Here is a 15,613-nt window from a genome sequence, read left to right on the forward strand (position 1 = left end):
TGGAATAGAAGATGCAATACTAGTGGCATGTAGTTCTTCAGTATTAGAAAGTGTATTTGATACATTATGTTTCTTTTTCTGAAACTGTTGCAGCTGTTGATTATCCAGTTGATTATCCAGTCAATTATCATGTTAGTAATAATAATAAAAACCAACTCGACTCAATAATCAAACCTTTCTTCTGGCTACAGCCATCTTTTCATTACGGTCGTCGTCAATCATTCAACTTGAATGTTAATGTTTGAATTCACTTTATTTTTTGTAAATTTATATTTTTACTCGTTTTATTTCCAACTCTGCATGGCAAGTAGTTGTTATCAAATTAGTCTTGAATTTCGAGGTTTAAACTGTGCGACCCACAACAAGAGCAAGCAACGCCATTCGAACAAACAGTCCGTATCGCATTTGTCGAAAATAGGCTGCACGTTGGTCTAGATCCACTTCGGGATCAATCTCATTCACTCGAGGAAGTGGGTGCATTACAATCATGTGTTGTTTGGCACTTTGCATCACCTTGTTGGTAATGATATAACTACTGCTGACTTGTTTATACTCTTCCAAATCTGAAAACCGTTCCTTTTGGATACGTGTCACGTAGAGCACGTCGGTTGTTGCCAGCACTTCCTCCAGCGACGTCGTTTCGTATTGAGGAATATCGTATCGATTCAAGTCTGCAATAATACTCTCGGGCATCTTCAATGACTCGGGAGATACATAGTTGATCTTGACATGATAGTGTGTCAATAAACGCACAAGTGAATGCACTGTACGTCCATTTTTGAGATCGCCAACAATAGTAATGGTAAGTCCATTGACAGTACCAAGTTCTTCACGAATTGTAAAAATATCCAAGAGTGCCTGCGATGGGTGCTCTCCAATACCATCTCCTGCGTTGATGATTGGAACAGGTGAAAATTTGGATGCATACGACACACTTCCTGGCTCAGGATGTCGCATTACAATTACATCACCGTAACTCGCCAAAGTGCGCACAGTATCACTGATACTTTCACCTTTAGCAATCGAGCTAGTGATTTGGTTGATCGATACAACATCTCCACCAAGACGAGTCATGGCAGTTTCAAATGAGCACGACGTTCGAGTCGACGGTTCCCAAAATGCCGAGCACATCACTTTGCCATTCAACAGATTAATGCGTCCTTGCTTTTCAACAATAATTCGCATTTCTTGTGCAACACCAAATAGTGTGTGCAAATCACTGCGTGTAAATTGAAGAACAGTAGTAATGTGCTTCTTGTAGAATGGAGACTTGACTACTGTCGTGGCCACAGAGCGTGGCAAATAATCGGAAATGTACTTGTTGGCCAAACTGGGTTCCAAAGCTATCACGGAATGCTTTTTATTCTTGGCTTCATGTTCCTTGTATTCAAGCTCATCTGAAAGATCCTTGTAGCTGCTCAAAGCATTTCCTCGAAGGAGATTGTCCAGAGCATTGGTATCCGACACTACCTTTGAAGCAGCGGGATCAACCGTAATATTAGATGTACGAAGAACTGGTGATAAAGCAGAATCCATAGGTGAAAAGATGCGCATACGAGGTGATACTCCTTCTACAATAGTAGGAATGGATACTGCACGATGAGATGGGCTAGGTGCAGTCTTGGATGATATGCGCACCGTTCCAGAAATGTCTCTGCCTGTAGGCTCACCAAAGTGTGCTCCATCAAGATAAATGGTCGATCCTCGAATCACAACACGGTGTACACATCCATAAAGCTCTTTTCCTGCAATGGTGCTGGTGTTGGATCCAGAACCTTCATATCCTGTTGGTGGAACAACATACTTGCGATCAATCTCAACCTCAATGTATGTATCCACTTGTTCAGGTAAATCTAAAATACGTCGAGGGTTGGTCGAAAGACGCGAAGTAATATACTCGAGAGTAAGCTTGCCCTCATATACTGCAGTAAGCAGCAATGGGAGTGCTTCTTGAATGCCAGAAGCAACAGAATCGTCATTGGCTAATTCAGAGCAAAGAGTACCAACAGTCAAACAGTCAATGGCATCCAGGTTGCTCCATAAATAGTCCATATCTTCTTGAGTGGGCAAAGAAGGATGGTCAATGGTGCTACGGCATAGAAAGAGTGCGTGCACGCAAACATCACAAGTAATACGCATTCCGTTTTGCTTGCCAGCTATAATAAGAGCAAGATCTTCTCTTTTTGTCACCTGAGTAATGTGCAAAGGACGACTATGAAGATTGGCCAAAAACATCACTGCCGCAAGTTGAGTATGCGAAGCGTGTGTAATCACTAAACGAGATGCAGGCCATGCAATAAAGGATGCGGCAACATCAGCAAGAGTAGTTGGACTAGTGGCATCTTCAGAAAGCTTGACATATAAACTAGAAACATCATGCTCTAAAGCCGCAATGCCAGACACATTGGATTTATTGGCAGCAAGACCAAATGTATAATCGACAACCGATTTTCCATTAAAATTCTTTTTTGCAACGCCAACAGTGCGTCGATCTTTGACTGCAGACTCGCCCTGTCCGATTGCAGTATTACAAATCAGAGTAAATCCTCCAGCAGCAGCGGCGCGAGTGATTTTCTCGGCATGACCAGAGTCTGGAATCGTGGCAAAAGGAACAAAGTTTTGCATATTGATAAGACCTGGAAGAACAATAGTGCGATGCGAGGTTTGATAGTCGTTGGAAGAAATTTCAAAATCAACCCCTCGTCCAAGTGCCTCGACAAAAAGTTTGGCACATTTGATGTTTGTGATTAGAGGGACGTCAAAATCAACTGCCATACGACGACTGCGGTAACCACGACTCATGTAGCTAGCAGGTCGACGGAAACGATTTTTCGATGGAAGATTAATGTAAAGATCGATTAAATTGTTGGCCAAGTGCTGTGTTAAGCTATATTCGAGTTTTTGCTGGGGAACATTAGAGTCATCTTCAAGTGCTTCAAGATACTTGACAGGAATGTTGTACTCGCTTAAAAAGTCGGCTGTACCAGCTGTGGCAAAAAGTTTGTAACCCAATTCGTGCAGTTTGAGAACAGAAGGAAGAAATTCTTGTTTCTCTTTGAATGAACCCATGGAAAGAAGAATGTTTTTCTCAGGAACTTTAAAGCCAGTAGCAATCAAAGCCTTCATGTATGCTTCGTACTTGTCACGTCCAAAGCAGGCTACCTCACCAGTGGAAGCCATCTCAACACCAAGAATGGGATCAGCTCCTGCAAGTCGACTAAACGAAAATTGCGGAACTTTAACAGCAACATAGTCTGGTCGATCTTCCATAGCGGGATATGCCTCGAACGGTTCATTGAGCATGGCTTTTGTTGCAATCTCAACCAAATCAACCCCAATAACCTTGGAAACAAATGGGAACGAGCGAGATGCACGAACATTGCATTCAATCACCTTGATCTCGTTATTCTTGGCAATGAATTGAATGTTGTATGGTCCAGTGACATTGAGTGCGCTACCAATCTTCTGGGTAGCGGAAATAATCTTTTCAACCGTTTCAGGATCCAAATCTTGGGGAGGAAGAACCAAAGTAGCGTCGCCAGAATGAACACCCGCATTTTCGACATGCTCTGAAATGACGTGCATTACCATTTTACCATCAAGAGCAATGGCATCCATTTCGATTTCTTTGGCATCCTCAATAAATTTGGAAATAACTACAGGGTATTCCCGAGACACCTTGACAGCCATATCCAAGTAGCTCTTTAAATCTGCCTGAGAGTACACTACATTCATGGCAGCACCAGAAAGAACATACGAAGGGCGTACCAATACCGGGTACCCAACCTTTTCACAAAACGAATCTGCCTCGTCAATCGAAGTAAGCTCCTTCCACTCGGGCTGATCAACACCAATCTTGTCGCACATTCGAGAAAACTTGTATCGATTTTCAGCAGAGTCGATCATTTCTGGCGATGTACCAAGAATCTTGACATTTTCACGATGGAGAGCTAGAGCAATATTGTTGGGAGTCTGACCGCCCATACAAACAACTAAGCCACTCGAGTTTTCAATGTCATAGATATCAAGAACGCGCTCGAGTGTAAGCGTTTCAAAGTATAGACGATCAGCTTCGTCGTAGTCGGTCGAAACAGTTTCTGGATTGTAATTGACCATGACAGTCTTGTAACCAAGACTTCGAAGCGTGCGAATGCAACGCACAGCACACCAATCAAACTCGACACTGGAGCCAATTCGGTATACTCCAGAGCCAAGAACCATGACACCCTTGTCTTCAAAAGTAACATCGTGCTCAGATGCATTGTATGTTGTGTAAAGGTAGTTGGTGTAGCAAGGAAACTCGGCAGCAACTAGACTCGAGGTAAAAACAATAGTGAGTATACCATGTATAAAAGATCAATCCCAAAACAAACTCACCCGTGTCAATCTGCTTCACAAATGGAGTGATACCACGCTCTTTACGGATCTTGCGAACACCTAGTTCAGTGGTAGAAATGGCTTTGGCAATTTGACGATCAGAAAATCCAAACTGCTTTGCGCAACGAAGATAGTCATTTGGAATAGTGCTAGGTGTAAACTTTTGAAGTGACTTGTCCAGATCCACAATGTTTTTAAGCTTGTTCAAAAACCACTTGTCAATTCTGGTAAGTTCCCAAATGCGATGTACAGTGTATCCCTTGTGAAGCGCATTTGCAACAGCAAACAAACGCTGATCCGAAGGGTTTTTAAGTTCTTCGTCGATATCTTCGCTAAAGTCATTTTCAGCAAATCCTGAAAAACTATAATCCACTGCACGAATTGCTTTTTGAATGGTTTCTTCAAAGTTTCGGCCAATAGCCATGACCTCACCCACACTTTTCATGGATGAACTGATCTTGGTACTAACACGATTAAACTTTTTAAGATCCCAGCGAGGAATCTTGACTACGCAGTAGTCCAAACTAGGTTCGAAACACGCAATGGTTTTTTTGGTAACACTGTTTTTGACTTGAGTAAGTGGAATACCCAAGCCCAACTTGGCAGCAACAAATGCAAGTGGGTACCCGGTGGCTTTGGAAGCAAGTGCGGAACTACGAGATAAACGAGCATTGACTTCTATAATGCAGTACTCTTTGGACAATGGATTAAGAGCGTATTGAATGTTGCATTCACCAATAACTCCAAGATGGCGAATGACATTGACTGCAGTGCGACGAAGCATCATATAGTCTTCATCAGAAAGTGTTTGGGATGGGGCAACAACAATCGAATCGCCAGTGTGAATACCAAGAGGATCAAAATTCTCCATATTACAAACGGTGACACAATTGTCATAGGCATCACGGACCACTTCGTACTCAATCTCCTTCCAACCCTTCATTGATTTTTCTACAAGAATTTGAGGAGATGTTGCAAAGGCTTTGATGCAGAGTTCCTGGAGTTGTTCCTGATTTTCGGCAAATCCAGAGCCTAGACCACCAAGAGCATATGCTGCACGAATAATCAAAGGATAGCCAATCGAGTTTGCTGCAGCAATGGCTTCCTCGACCGTGGTGGCAGAGGAACTTTGGGCACATTTTTCACCAATCTCTGCAAGAGCGTTGCCAAACAGCTCACGATCCTCGGTCATTTCAATGGTTTGGATTGGAGTACCAAGAACTTGTACGCCGAGACTAGCAAACTCGTCCTTTAGTTTGACGCCAATATTCAAAGCGGTTTGACCACCGAATGTACAGTAAATGCCTAATACATTACAGGGAACCCCAATGAATACACGACAGTCTACATGTAAAGCACAATTCATTATAGACCAACTCACCGTCTGGCTTTTCATGCTTGATAACTTTTCGAACAAACTCGGGGGTTACAGGCAAAAAGTATACTTTGTCAGCAAGACCCTTTGATGTTTGAATTGTGGCAATATTTGGATTGATAAGAACAGTGTATATGCCTTCTTCTTTGAGTGCTTTGATTGCTTGTGAGCCAGAGTAGTCAAACTCACCGGCCTGTCCAATGGAAAGACCACCAGAACCAAGAACCAACACTTTTCGTGGATGAAGACGCTTATTTGGCACCAAGCAGGATTCGCGTACCAACGGTACCAACTTTCCAGCATCCTTGCATGCCTTGACAGATTGAATGAATTTATCAAAAAGAAATTCGGTATCCCATGGTCCAGGAGTAGATTCGGGGTGGAATTGTACCGAGAAAAACGGGAGTGTTTTGTGGATAATACCTTCGTTGGAGCCATCATTAGCATTTACAAAATACTCTTCCCATTCGTCGGATAAAGAGTCTGTATTGACAGCAAACCCATGATTCTGAGAAGTGATGAAGCATCTACCAGTGTGTTGATTGGTGCAAGGAATATTGTGACCACGGTTTCCAAAGTGGAGTTTGCTGGTAGTAGCACCAGAAGCCAAAGCCACCAATTGATGGCCTAGACAAATACCGAAAACCGGTTTAGTTTGAGACTTGAGAAGTTTGGAAAGACGTTCAATAGTAATGTCAAGAGCAATTGGATCACCAGGACCGTTTGAAATGAAAAGACCATCGTAGTTTGTGTCAGAGATGAAATCGTAGTTCCAAGGGACTACTCGCAAAGAAACTCCGCGTTTTACAAAGCAACGAATCTGGTTGTTTTTCATGCCAACATCTACAGCAAGAATGGAAAGAATTTTACCATCTGCCCCGCAAACAGTAGTAGAGCCATCTAATGGCGAATAGACAGCAGGAGATTTGATTGAGACTTCTGCAACAAGGTTGCGCAGATTGGGATCTTCCCATGCCACGTCTACATAGTCGGATATCCAGGGAGGACAAGGCAGCTCTGGATTAGCTGGAATAGAAGCAAAGGAAGTATTAGGAAACTGTGATTTTGGAAAAAGAAGCTTTCCGAGTAGTACACCATGAGTGCGGATTTTTTTAGTGAGCGCACGGGTGTCCACGCCAGAAATAGCAGGAATATTATTTTCCTTGAGCCATTCAGACAGTGAAGAAGTGGCTAAATAGTGTGAAAAGTCATCCGAGTAAAACCCAACCACCAAGGCGGCAATATGGATCTCTGAAGATTCAAAGTGCTCTTGAATTTGTTTTACAGATGAATCCATCGATGTGCGTGATGGAACACCGTAGTTTCCAACAAGGGGGAAAGTAAGCACAAGAATCTGTCCGCGATAAGAAGGGTCAGTGAGAGATTCTGGATATCCAACCATGCCTATATAAAGAAACGAAAGAATGAACCAATAAAGATGCCAAAAAACGCAATAAAATTTAGTTGACAGAAAGCCACATTTTGCAAAGAAAAAACCAGTAAAAAAAGACGATAGTAGATTGACTCGTAAAATGCAGTTGAGCCAGATGGCAGAGAATCGACAAGAGCAAGGTTTACCTGTTTGAAAGACACATTCACCAGCAATCGAATGAGTTTCGGCACCAAATGAAACACCCGAGACAGAAGAGCCGTCAGCCATTAAAAGGACGGCTTCGACGTGGTTTCCAACAGTAGCATGAATAGGTCGAATTGGATGTAATTCAACAGCAGTCTCGACTAAAAGAGGAGCAGCAGCACTTGTAGTGATATCGACCGAATTATGAATGACATCGACAGATGTTGAGTGAACCGATGCACAGGCTTCAACTAGTAAATTTCCATGATAAATAAACAAATAAAATGAAGTGACATGGCAGTATGAATCGCAACGAGCAGTATACCTGCAGTAGAAACAACCATGATCAAGATGTTCACTTGAAGATTAACAAAAACTTTTTTAATTCAAGTTTTGAAGAGTCAGTTGATCACGTGAACAACCCCTGTATTGGGCGATACTTGAATGGCATTGAAGACAGCAAGTTCATGTGCGGGTCGTTTTGTAGTTTTTAATTGTAATTTTAAATTCTATTCAAAATCATTTAATAGAAACAAAAAGGATAAAGATGTTTGAACAATTTGGATTTAAATTTGAACAATTTGGATTTAAATTTGAACAATTTGGATTTAAATTTGAACAATTTGGATTTAAATTTGAACAATTTGAATAGTACTAAACCAGTATTAAAACAATACTAAACCAGTACCAAAACAGTACCAAAACAACACTAAAACAACACTAAAATAATATTCAATTCTTTATAAACTTGAAATACAAAAACTGAAACTCGCGTTCAAAGACTAAAAATTGTATTGAAATCAATCGTGTCGATAAGCCAAAACTGTCGCAGTAAAAACTCGAATCGTTTCATTTAAATGTCAAAATTCAAGTTCAACATTTTCACAACTCAAACTTTTACTTGACTCTGCCAAAGTAAGTAATATCTCTAAACTATATTCTTGTTTATTATATAAGTCATTACTGATTATATACTAACTTTTATTGTGCTATACGTTGTTTTAGTGGAAAAGTATCAAGTAAGTCTTGTTCATCTTCAAATGGACTTGGTATTACTATTATTTATCAATTATACATTCTACTAATAGAACAATTGATTCAATACTTGTTTATTTTTAGAAAATCGAAAAGCTGGGTGAAGGTAAGTGTCGATACAGCTGCACAACTTCATGGCAATCGTTGCGACTTTCTACATTGGAATGCTTCATCTTGTGCAGTTGGGAAATCTAATCAACCTGCTTTTAGGAACATATGGAATTGTCTACAAGGCTCAAAACAGAGAAACCGGAGATGTTGTTGCTTTGAAAAGAGTGAGTGTATTGACCATACTTTGCACTGCCCGTCAATAAGCCTGGATTCAACTGTTTACTGACTCTCGTTGATTCAATGTAGATACGTTTGGATAATGAAGAAGAGGTATTGCTATTGCATTGCTCTTGCATTGTTACTGAAATACTCTACTATACCAACTGTGCACTGCTAAATACATTTAATTTACAATCATTGACAACAGGGCGTTCCGTGTACAGGTTGGTTTGAATTGATGTAATATTTCCATCTTCTGCTTTTTACTTACTATTTCTATACAGCAATCCGAGAAATTTCGCTGTTGAAAGAACTCAAGCACATCAATATTGTCAGGTGTGGTTTGTAAAAACTAGCATGTATCCAAGCTTCCGTGTGTTATTGTACAAATCGGGTTGTTGACATTCTCGAGTTTTTTAGGCTGCATGATGTCATTCACACTGAAAAGAAACTTACTCTTGTTTTCGAGTATCTCGACTCGGATCTGAAAAAGTTCTTGGATACCAATGCAGGAGATATTAGTGCTCCAACCATCAAGGTAATTCTGATCTTGAATTCCATCTACTTGCTTATTCTTCACCACTTCAATCGCTGGCATCTGTTATACCAATATTCTCTACTGTTTGCAACATACTTGAACAACATTTCTAATATCTTTTGGATTGAAACAGCATTTAATGCATCAGCTTCTTCGCGGGGTTGCATTTTGCCATGACAATAGAGTTTTACATCGCGACTTGAAACCACAGTAATACTTGAAATTCGTCTAATAGATCATTCATTTAGATGTGTCATACTAACTTGGTTGCGTTAGAAATCTTTTAATTAATAAACGGCTAGAACTCAAGCTTGCGGATTTTGGTTTGGCTCGAGCTTTTGGTATTCCTGTACGTGGATACTCTCATGAAGTCGTCACATTATGGTACAGAGCTCCCGATGTTTTAATGGGCTCTAGACAATACTCGACTTCAATTGACATTTGGTCCACTGGGTGTATTATGGCAGAAATGGCTAGTGGTACGTTTATAACTTTGACATGCCAAAAATCACTCTAGTTTTGGTATCTCAACAAAGTTGACTAATGAATAGAATGCTGCTTTGATCATCTCTAGGTCGACCTCTTTTTCCTGGAAGTTCAATTCGTGATCAAATCTTGCGTATTTTCAAACTTCTTGGCACGCCTGATGAAAAGGTATTTGATATCATCTGGCAGTAATGTGTCTCAACTCTGACAGCTTACTCATTGTTTTTAATATTTTAATTTCGACAGTCATGGCCTCAGATTTTGGAACTTCCCGACTACAAACCAGACTTTCCCATCTATCCTCCAACACGTCTTGAACCCCTCCTCCCAAAACTCAGTCCTGAAGGCATTGATTTATTGATGAGTACAATCGAGTACCAGCCAGAAAAGCGGATAAGTGCAGACGAAGCTCTTTTACGTAAGTCTAGTTTATTCATTAAAAATCACTTTTACATGATACTCCTAGACCAGTAAATCTTATTCAGGCTAATCTTGATTTAATTTTAGATCCGTACTTTCAATGACACTCTACGACATTTGCCTTGTCAATACGGTGCTGCCAGTATAGCTTTCGAACAGTGTCCAACTGTGCTAAACGTGTACATAACTGTTACACCCAAAAAATATATTAATTTTTTCATCACAAATGAAAATAGCAATACGATACGCAAACAAATAGTGATGAATTGTTTACAAAAATAATGCTTACATGAATAAACTCGGATTGCTGCTTGCGCTCTTGGTAAATATCAACCAAGTATGCCATGGCATGGGTGCTGTTGTGCGGTTCGACGCTCAATCGAATAGCTGTAGCCTCGGCAGACTCGTTTTCGCAAAGTTTTTTTCCAGCAAGCTGCTGAATAACTCTACACACAATGAAAAGGATTAGACTATTAAACACTACAGCCGAGTCGAATAGTAAGCGTGTAATTTACCCTCGCAAGTAGTTCCATGGGCTTTCATTGTGGATAGCCATATTAATCCTGGACAAAGTGTATTGCACCTCTCGATCCAAATCCTCTGGTTTAAATGGATCAGAGGACCGAGACAATACAAAAAATCGTTGATTCCAAGCAGAATTGTTACGGATATCTTCTTGTAATAAACGATCAATTTCCTTCAATTCCAACTTCCAAAGCTTATGCTGGGACACAACGTGCTGTCTAGTTATCATCACAATGGACAAAAAAATACTCGAATTTAAAATATGAATTCAATCGACTATTCAAATCAACAAATACCTGTATGACCATGCATGATAGTTTTTGGAATCAATCTCGAGCATTCGATTAATAAAATCAATTTCTCTTTGGGGCTGATGGTCCTTGTCTGCTATGGCTTGACGATGGTGCCTGAATAATTAAAGCATACATGTTAAGCTGGTCCATTATGCAAGTGGCAGGACAACTCAATTTAAAATTCGCATCAAATAATCTACACACGACATATCAAACAATGAGCAATACATACCAGATCTGGTAACTCTTTGGATTATCAGCAGCAAGTCCTTCAGTAAACGCAAGCTCTTCATCAATAGAAACTTTCATTCCCAACACTATGTCCAGCCGATACTTCCTACAGTTTTAAATTCAGTCATGATAATGCACTGGGTCTTCAAAAGCCAATTTATTATAGCCTGATATCAAACCATCACTTTACCAGACAGTATAATGCGACGAGTTTTGACTGATAATATACGAAGTAAGATCAAGTGCTCGGGCTGAATGCTCTTTTAAAGCATATACAGCTCTAAAATAATCCATGGCTTTGGAATCTATAAATATCCAATTCGGTGGATTAGAATCAAGTAATGAAAACAACTTATTCACGGCATGCATGTAAATACATTCTGGGGAATAGGCTATGGGAACAAGTGGGTCAGGCCCATCATCCTGCGGGATAGGAGTAACATCTGCCCAAAGAGTGGTTGTAAAATCCATTATTGATAAAATGAAATGGATTTTCGAGTTTCGCATTAAACCCGCAGTGTCATTTAGCCAAAATGCATGTTTAGCCAAAACGTATGGCCAAAATAGTGTAATAGAAAGTTGTGTATCTTCAAATCTGGCCAATCAAGCCCATTGATTATGCATGCTGTAAGCAACCAATTATAAAACGGCAAGCAGCAATTGTAGCTGAGATCATGATTGAAATTTATCCAAATATTCGACCATCTCAGACGCGAACTTGAACATTACTTTGGCTACTGGTAGCTTGTAAAGCATACAATAAACATGTTTACTCCAGAAATTGTTCAAAAGTAATTGAATTTATCTAGTACAGTTTATTCGTCTATTGAACTTGTTGTATCGATATCATTGAAATAGTATTTGACCCAATTTACACCTTTAACATCACGTCATTTGTATAATGTATAGTTTGAACTAACTTGAAAACAACTGCTGATATCTGTTCTAAATAATAAATAGATTCAAACTACCTACTGATGATGTAAGTTTGACTGATATGTGTTTTAATGACATTCTGATAATAATGAATCAAGACAATGGATGCTTGGGGAATGCGTATGCATTAAATCACTACCTATACTAAACCACGCATGTATTCAGTTTCTATGCAAGCCGATTGGAAATGAGCTTATACAGGCATGTCTATCAAATATTTACACATTATTCAAACTATCATGTGTTGCTAACCCAAGTTTAAAAGTAGTTTTTAGAATTTTCCATCAAAAACAATGATACCAAAGAGGTATTTTAAATCACCCTCGATCTAGACTCGCTTTAGACTAAACAGACTATCAATATTATAAAATAGACTTTTTTTGAAATCAAGCAACCTGATATTCCTATTACCTGGCACGAGGTCGATCCAAATGAACTTGGCCAGAGTATTCACTACAACTTTCCAAAAAACTTTTTGGCTGCAAAGACAATTGCTGCAAAGTAAGACTGGACTTGGTGTGCCTTGAACACATTGTTGTATTTTATATTAAAAACCGTGTTGTCACCTTGTTGATTTGATCATCATATAGGCTATGTTTTGCTGTGGGTTGCAAGGAACTCAAAGGGTTTAGAATGATGGAAAATCATTATTTTCAAGGTCGTTTGCTAAAATCGTTTGATTTTAATTTTGGATTTTGTATTCCAAATACAATCAACACATGGGAGCATATCTACGATGTAAGATTACAGTTTTTAAATTTAATTTGTCGTAGAATCAAACCGCTTAATCAAACTCCATCTTGTATAGGTTCCGTTTCTGGATAAAAAAACACGTAAGAGAGACTTGCTTTAATGGACTTTTGAATTGTACTCATAGTTTTGTGCATGCATTGTAATACAGAGGAAAAAATGATTCAGTCGCCTGGAGAAACTGTGTCGGATAGTTTTTATTTCGTGGACAATAAGCTAGTACTTCATAACAAGGCCACTTATTCATTCAGTTAATTTTAATAAAATCCATCACCATTAAATTTCAAATGTTTGCCTTGCTAGTCAGAATTTTATTTTAAACTATCATTTGAATTGCAACCAATTTATTGCACTAATTTGCAAGTTTCCTTGATAAAAGTGAATTTAAAACCAATCTTTTGTAGCTTAGCCGACCTGCTTGCAAACTTGCTTTGTGGTGAATTATATTGTTGAACATCATATTCAGTTTTAAATGGTACAACTATCCTCCAAACCCGTCAAGGTTGGTAGATCAACAACAGGCATCAACATATCATTGGAAAGTGTCGCTGGAGTAATGCCATGTATCGCATCTTTTTGTACATTATCAGGAGATACCAAATTGGGATCAAACACGGAATTATCAATGTTCGATTGACTTGAATTCAATTCATGATCAGGTTCGGGTTCGGGTTTTACTGAATCAACTCTTTTGATTTTTTGTTCAAGATCATCTGCTGATTTTTTATTGAGCGAAGATGCCACAGCCTCTGACAATTCGCTGCAATAATCAACAATTGGTATTAGTTGGAGAGAATATGAAAAAGCAATGCACTATTGATGCAAAAACATACTTGTATTCGGTTATAAGAAATTGATATTGCTGTTCTTTTTCACGAAGTGTGTTTTCAAGTTGCCGGATATGAGATTGCTTGTCCGAAAGACGAGTTTCAAGCCCGTCGTTTTTCTCGATGCATTTTTTAAGCTTTTCCTAAACATATCAGATTCCATTGTACGTAAATCAAGGTTGATTAGATGTGCTCATACTATCAAACTCATCATTTGACTTTAAACTTGGAAAACGTTAATCAAACCTCGATTTCTCGAACTGTTTCTTCAATTTTTTCTTTGGTGATTCTAGGAACAAACTCGAGATCTTGGATCCGCTTCATATCGTTGATTTTTTCAACTTTGGACTCGATATCTTTTTTCAGAATTTCAACTTGGCGCTCAGATACAGTAATGGGATCTTCTCCGACATCGTAGTGTTTGATTTGAGACTCCACTTCGGCAAGTACTATTGATTTGATCAGACATATACATTAGACACATCACTAGAGATGTCGAGTATAGCACACCTACATGAATCACTCTTTTTCTTTTCGTAAAAAATCGATGCAGGAATATAGCTAGCGTAAATAGCCAATTTTCGGCGTAACTCGGACTTTAATCTAACATGCCCAAAAGTCAAAACAAATCTGTTTTCATCATTCATCTACCGATCCAAACACATGTACACTTACTTGTCATTCTCCGCTGTAATATTCGATTATACAACGTTTTAACACAATGCGATGGAATTTATTTTTAAACCAAATAGTAAACATTACCTAGTAGTGAGTTGACTTGCATTTCTAATTCCTTGGCTTTTTTTCGCTCAAATTTTAGCAATAGTCGATTTTCATTTTGGGATAAAAGCTTTTGTACTTTTGTTCGAAGAAAGTTTAATTCGTTTTGATCGCCTTGAAAACTCAGTACGGTTTTATCATACTCGTGCTATAAGGGTTGCATTATTAGTCTAGTTTACACACATTGCTATCCACCAAGGGGTATTTTACAAATGATTTTTAAATCTACCTTGATTTCTGCCAGTAAGGGTGCATACGTTTTAAACTCCATGATTAATTTTTCAAAACATTCGCTATATACCATTAATCGTTTGAAATCAGGCCCTTTTGACGGACAATGGTTCGCATCAAGTTCTTTTTCGATATATTTGAAATACTTTTGAAGATGATTCAGTTTCCCATTATCCGCGTTTCTGAGGTAACTTTGCGAGCGTTCAACTAATGAGGTGTCGATATGCTGAAACGTTTTGAATTGGTCCACTTTGGTAAGATTGAGTTGATAGCTGGGAATAAATTGTCGTACCGGTTTACTGTTTTGGGGTATCAATTCGGGAATATCAATAGGTAAAGGTAGTTCAGATGTGTCAACATCTTTATCTCGTAGTTTTACCATGTCGAATTTGCCAAGTAGGTCAATCATGTTTCCAACATCTAAACTGTTGCAGCTTGTATCGGATTTAAATGGATCGTTCAATAACTTGGGTGCAGGACGTTGATCATCATGTGTAGTGGGATGTGATTCATTCATGGCTGAATGTCCACTTGGAATAGATATGGCCGGAAACTCTTTATCAGTTTTGGGTACTTTTCCACAAAATTTTTGTAGAGGTTTATGCATATCAATAAAACGCTCGAGATGTTGATTGGCTTGGTTGGGATTCAAATGACCCGAACAAAGCGTCGTCACATTTCTTTTTTGTTGCTCTCCAAATCGGTCTAGTATATGACCCAACGACTCGATATTTCGTTTAGGAAGATGGGGTGAAAGTCTGGCTGTAATCGTAGATTTGGGCACTTTGCCTCGTCGACGTGAGGTGAGTACCACTTTTTGTTGTGGATGAATAAAAATCTCTGACGTGGCTATGTTGCGCCATCGCTATGTACATAAAACCAGGGGTTAACTTAAATACATAGTCTATATCAATACATCTATTTGATGATGGACTTGCATTGATTTCTGAATCCATCGTTTTA

At 39.1% G+C, this 15,613-nt stretch overlaps 5 protein-coding genes across 5 annotated transcripts; 2 read left to right on the forward strand and 3 right to left on the reverse strand.

The window, feature by feature from the left end:
* Positions 1 to 342: 342 nt before the first annotated feature.
* On the reverse strand, positions 343 to 7,412 carry BATDEDRAFT_29998 (bifunctional carbamoylphosphate synthetase/aspartate transcarbamylase; the record flags this gene model as incomplete). Its single annotated transcript, XM_006679006.1, has 6 exons — positions 343 to 1,343; positions 1,557 to 4,310; positions 4,378 to 5,682; positions 5,759 to 6,733; positions 6,848 to 7,156; positions 7,331 to 7,412. 6 exons carry the CDS (start codon positions 7,410 to 7,412, stop codon positions 343 to 345), a joined length of 6,426 nt encoding a protein of 2,141 aa, XP_006679069.1.
* Positions 7,413 to 8,368: 956 nt separating this feature from the next.
* Positions 8,369 to 10,326, forward strand: BATDEDRAFT_88490 (uncharacterized protein; the record flags this gene model as incomplete). The annotated part of the gene is made up of 12 exons (XM_006679090.1): positions 8,369 to 8,377; positions 8,448 to 8,469; positions 8,574 to 8,638; positions 8,721 to 8,744; positions 8,842 to 8,857; positions 8,918 to 8,969; positions 9,054 to 9,171; positions 9,305 to 9,381; positions 9,448 to 9,650; positions 9,746 to 9,825; positions 9,904 to 10,075; positions 10,165 to 10,326. 12 exons carry the CDS (start codon positions 8,369 to 8,371, stop codon positions 10,179 to 10,181), a joined length of 855 nt encoding a protein of 284 aa, XP_006679153.1. The 3' UTR covers positions 10,182 to 10,326.
* A 262-nt stretch (positions 10,327 to 10,588) lies between these two features.
* On the reverse strand, positions 10,589 to 11,597 carry BATDEDRAFT_11466 (uncharacterized protein; the record flags this gene model as incomplete). Its single annotated transcript, XM_006678795.1, has 5 exons — positions 10,589 to 10,820; positions 10,899 to 11,009; positions 11,128 to 11,232; positions 11,317 to 11,431; positions 11,504 to 11,597. 5 exons carry the CDS (start codon positions 11,595 to 11,597, stop codon positions 10,589 to 10,591), a joined length of 657 nt encoding a protein of 218 aa, XP_006678858.1.
* A 294-nt stretch (positions 11,598 to 11,891) lies between these two features.
* On the forward strand, positions 11,892 to 13,067 carry BATDEDRAFT_24788 (uncharacterized protein; the record flags this gene model as incomplete). Its single annotated transcript, XM_006678861.1, has 6 exons — positions 11,892 to 11,917; positions 12,087 to 12,108; positions 12,436 to 12,563; positions 12,653 to 12,800; positions 12,871 to 12,895; positions 12,964 to 13,067. 6 exons carry the CDS (start codon positions 11,892 to 11,894, stop codon positions 13,065 to 13,067), a joined length of 453 nt encoding a protein of 150 aa, XP_006678924.1.
* A 213-nt stretch (positions 13,068 to 13,280) lies between these two features.
* Positions 13,281 to 15,606, reverse strand: BATDEDRAFT_24789 (uncharacterized protein; the record flags this gene model as incomplete). Its single annotated transcript, XM_006678862.1, has 8 exons — positions 13,281 to 13,572; positions 13,646 to 13,782; positions 13,886 to 14,088; positions 14,154 to 14,242; positions 14,315 to 14,327; positions 14,402 to 14,567; positions 14,649 to 15,515; positions 15,550 to 15,606. 8 exons carry the CDS (start codon positions 15,604 to 15,606, stop codon positions 13,281 to 13,283), a joined length of 1,824 nt encoding a protein of 607 aa, XP_006678925.1.
* Between the last annotated feature and the right edge of the window lie 7 nt (positions 15,607 to 15,613).

Source organism: Batrachochytrium dendrobatidis (assembly GCF_000203795.2).
Source record: "Batrachochytrium dendrobatidis JAM81 unplaced genomic scaffold BATDEscaffold_6, whole genome shotgun sequence".
NCBI classification, from domain to species: Eukaryota; Fungi; Chytridiomycota; class Chytridiomycetes; order Rhizophydiales; genus Batrachochytrium; species Batrachochytrium dendrobatidis.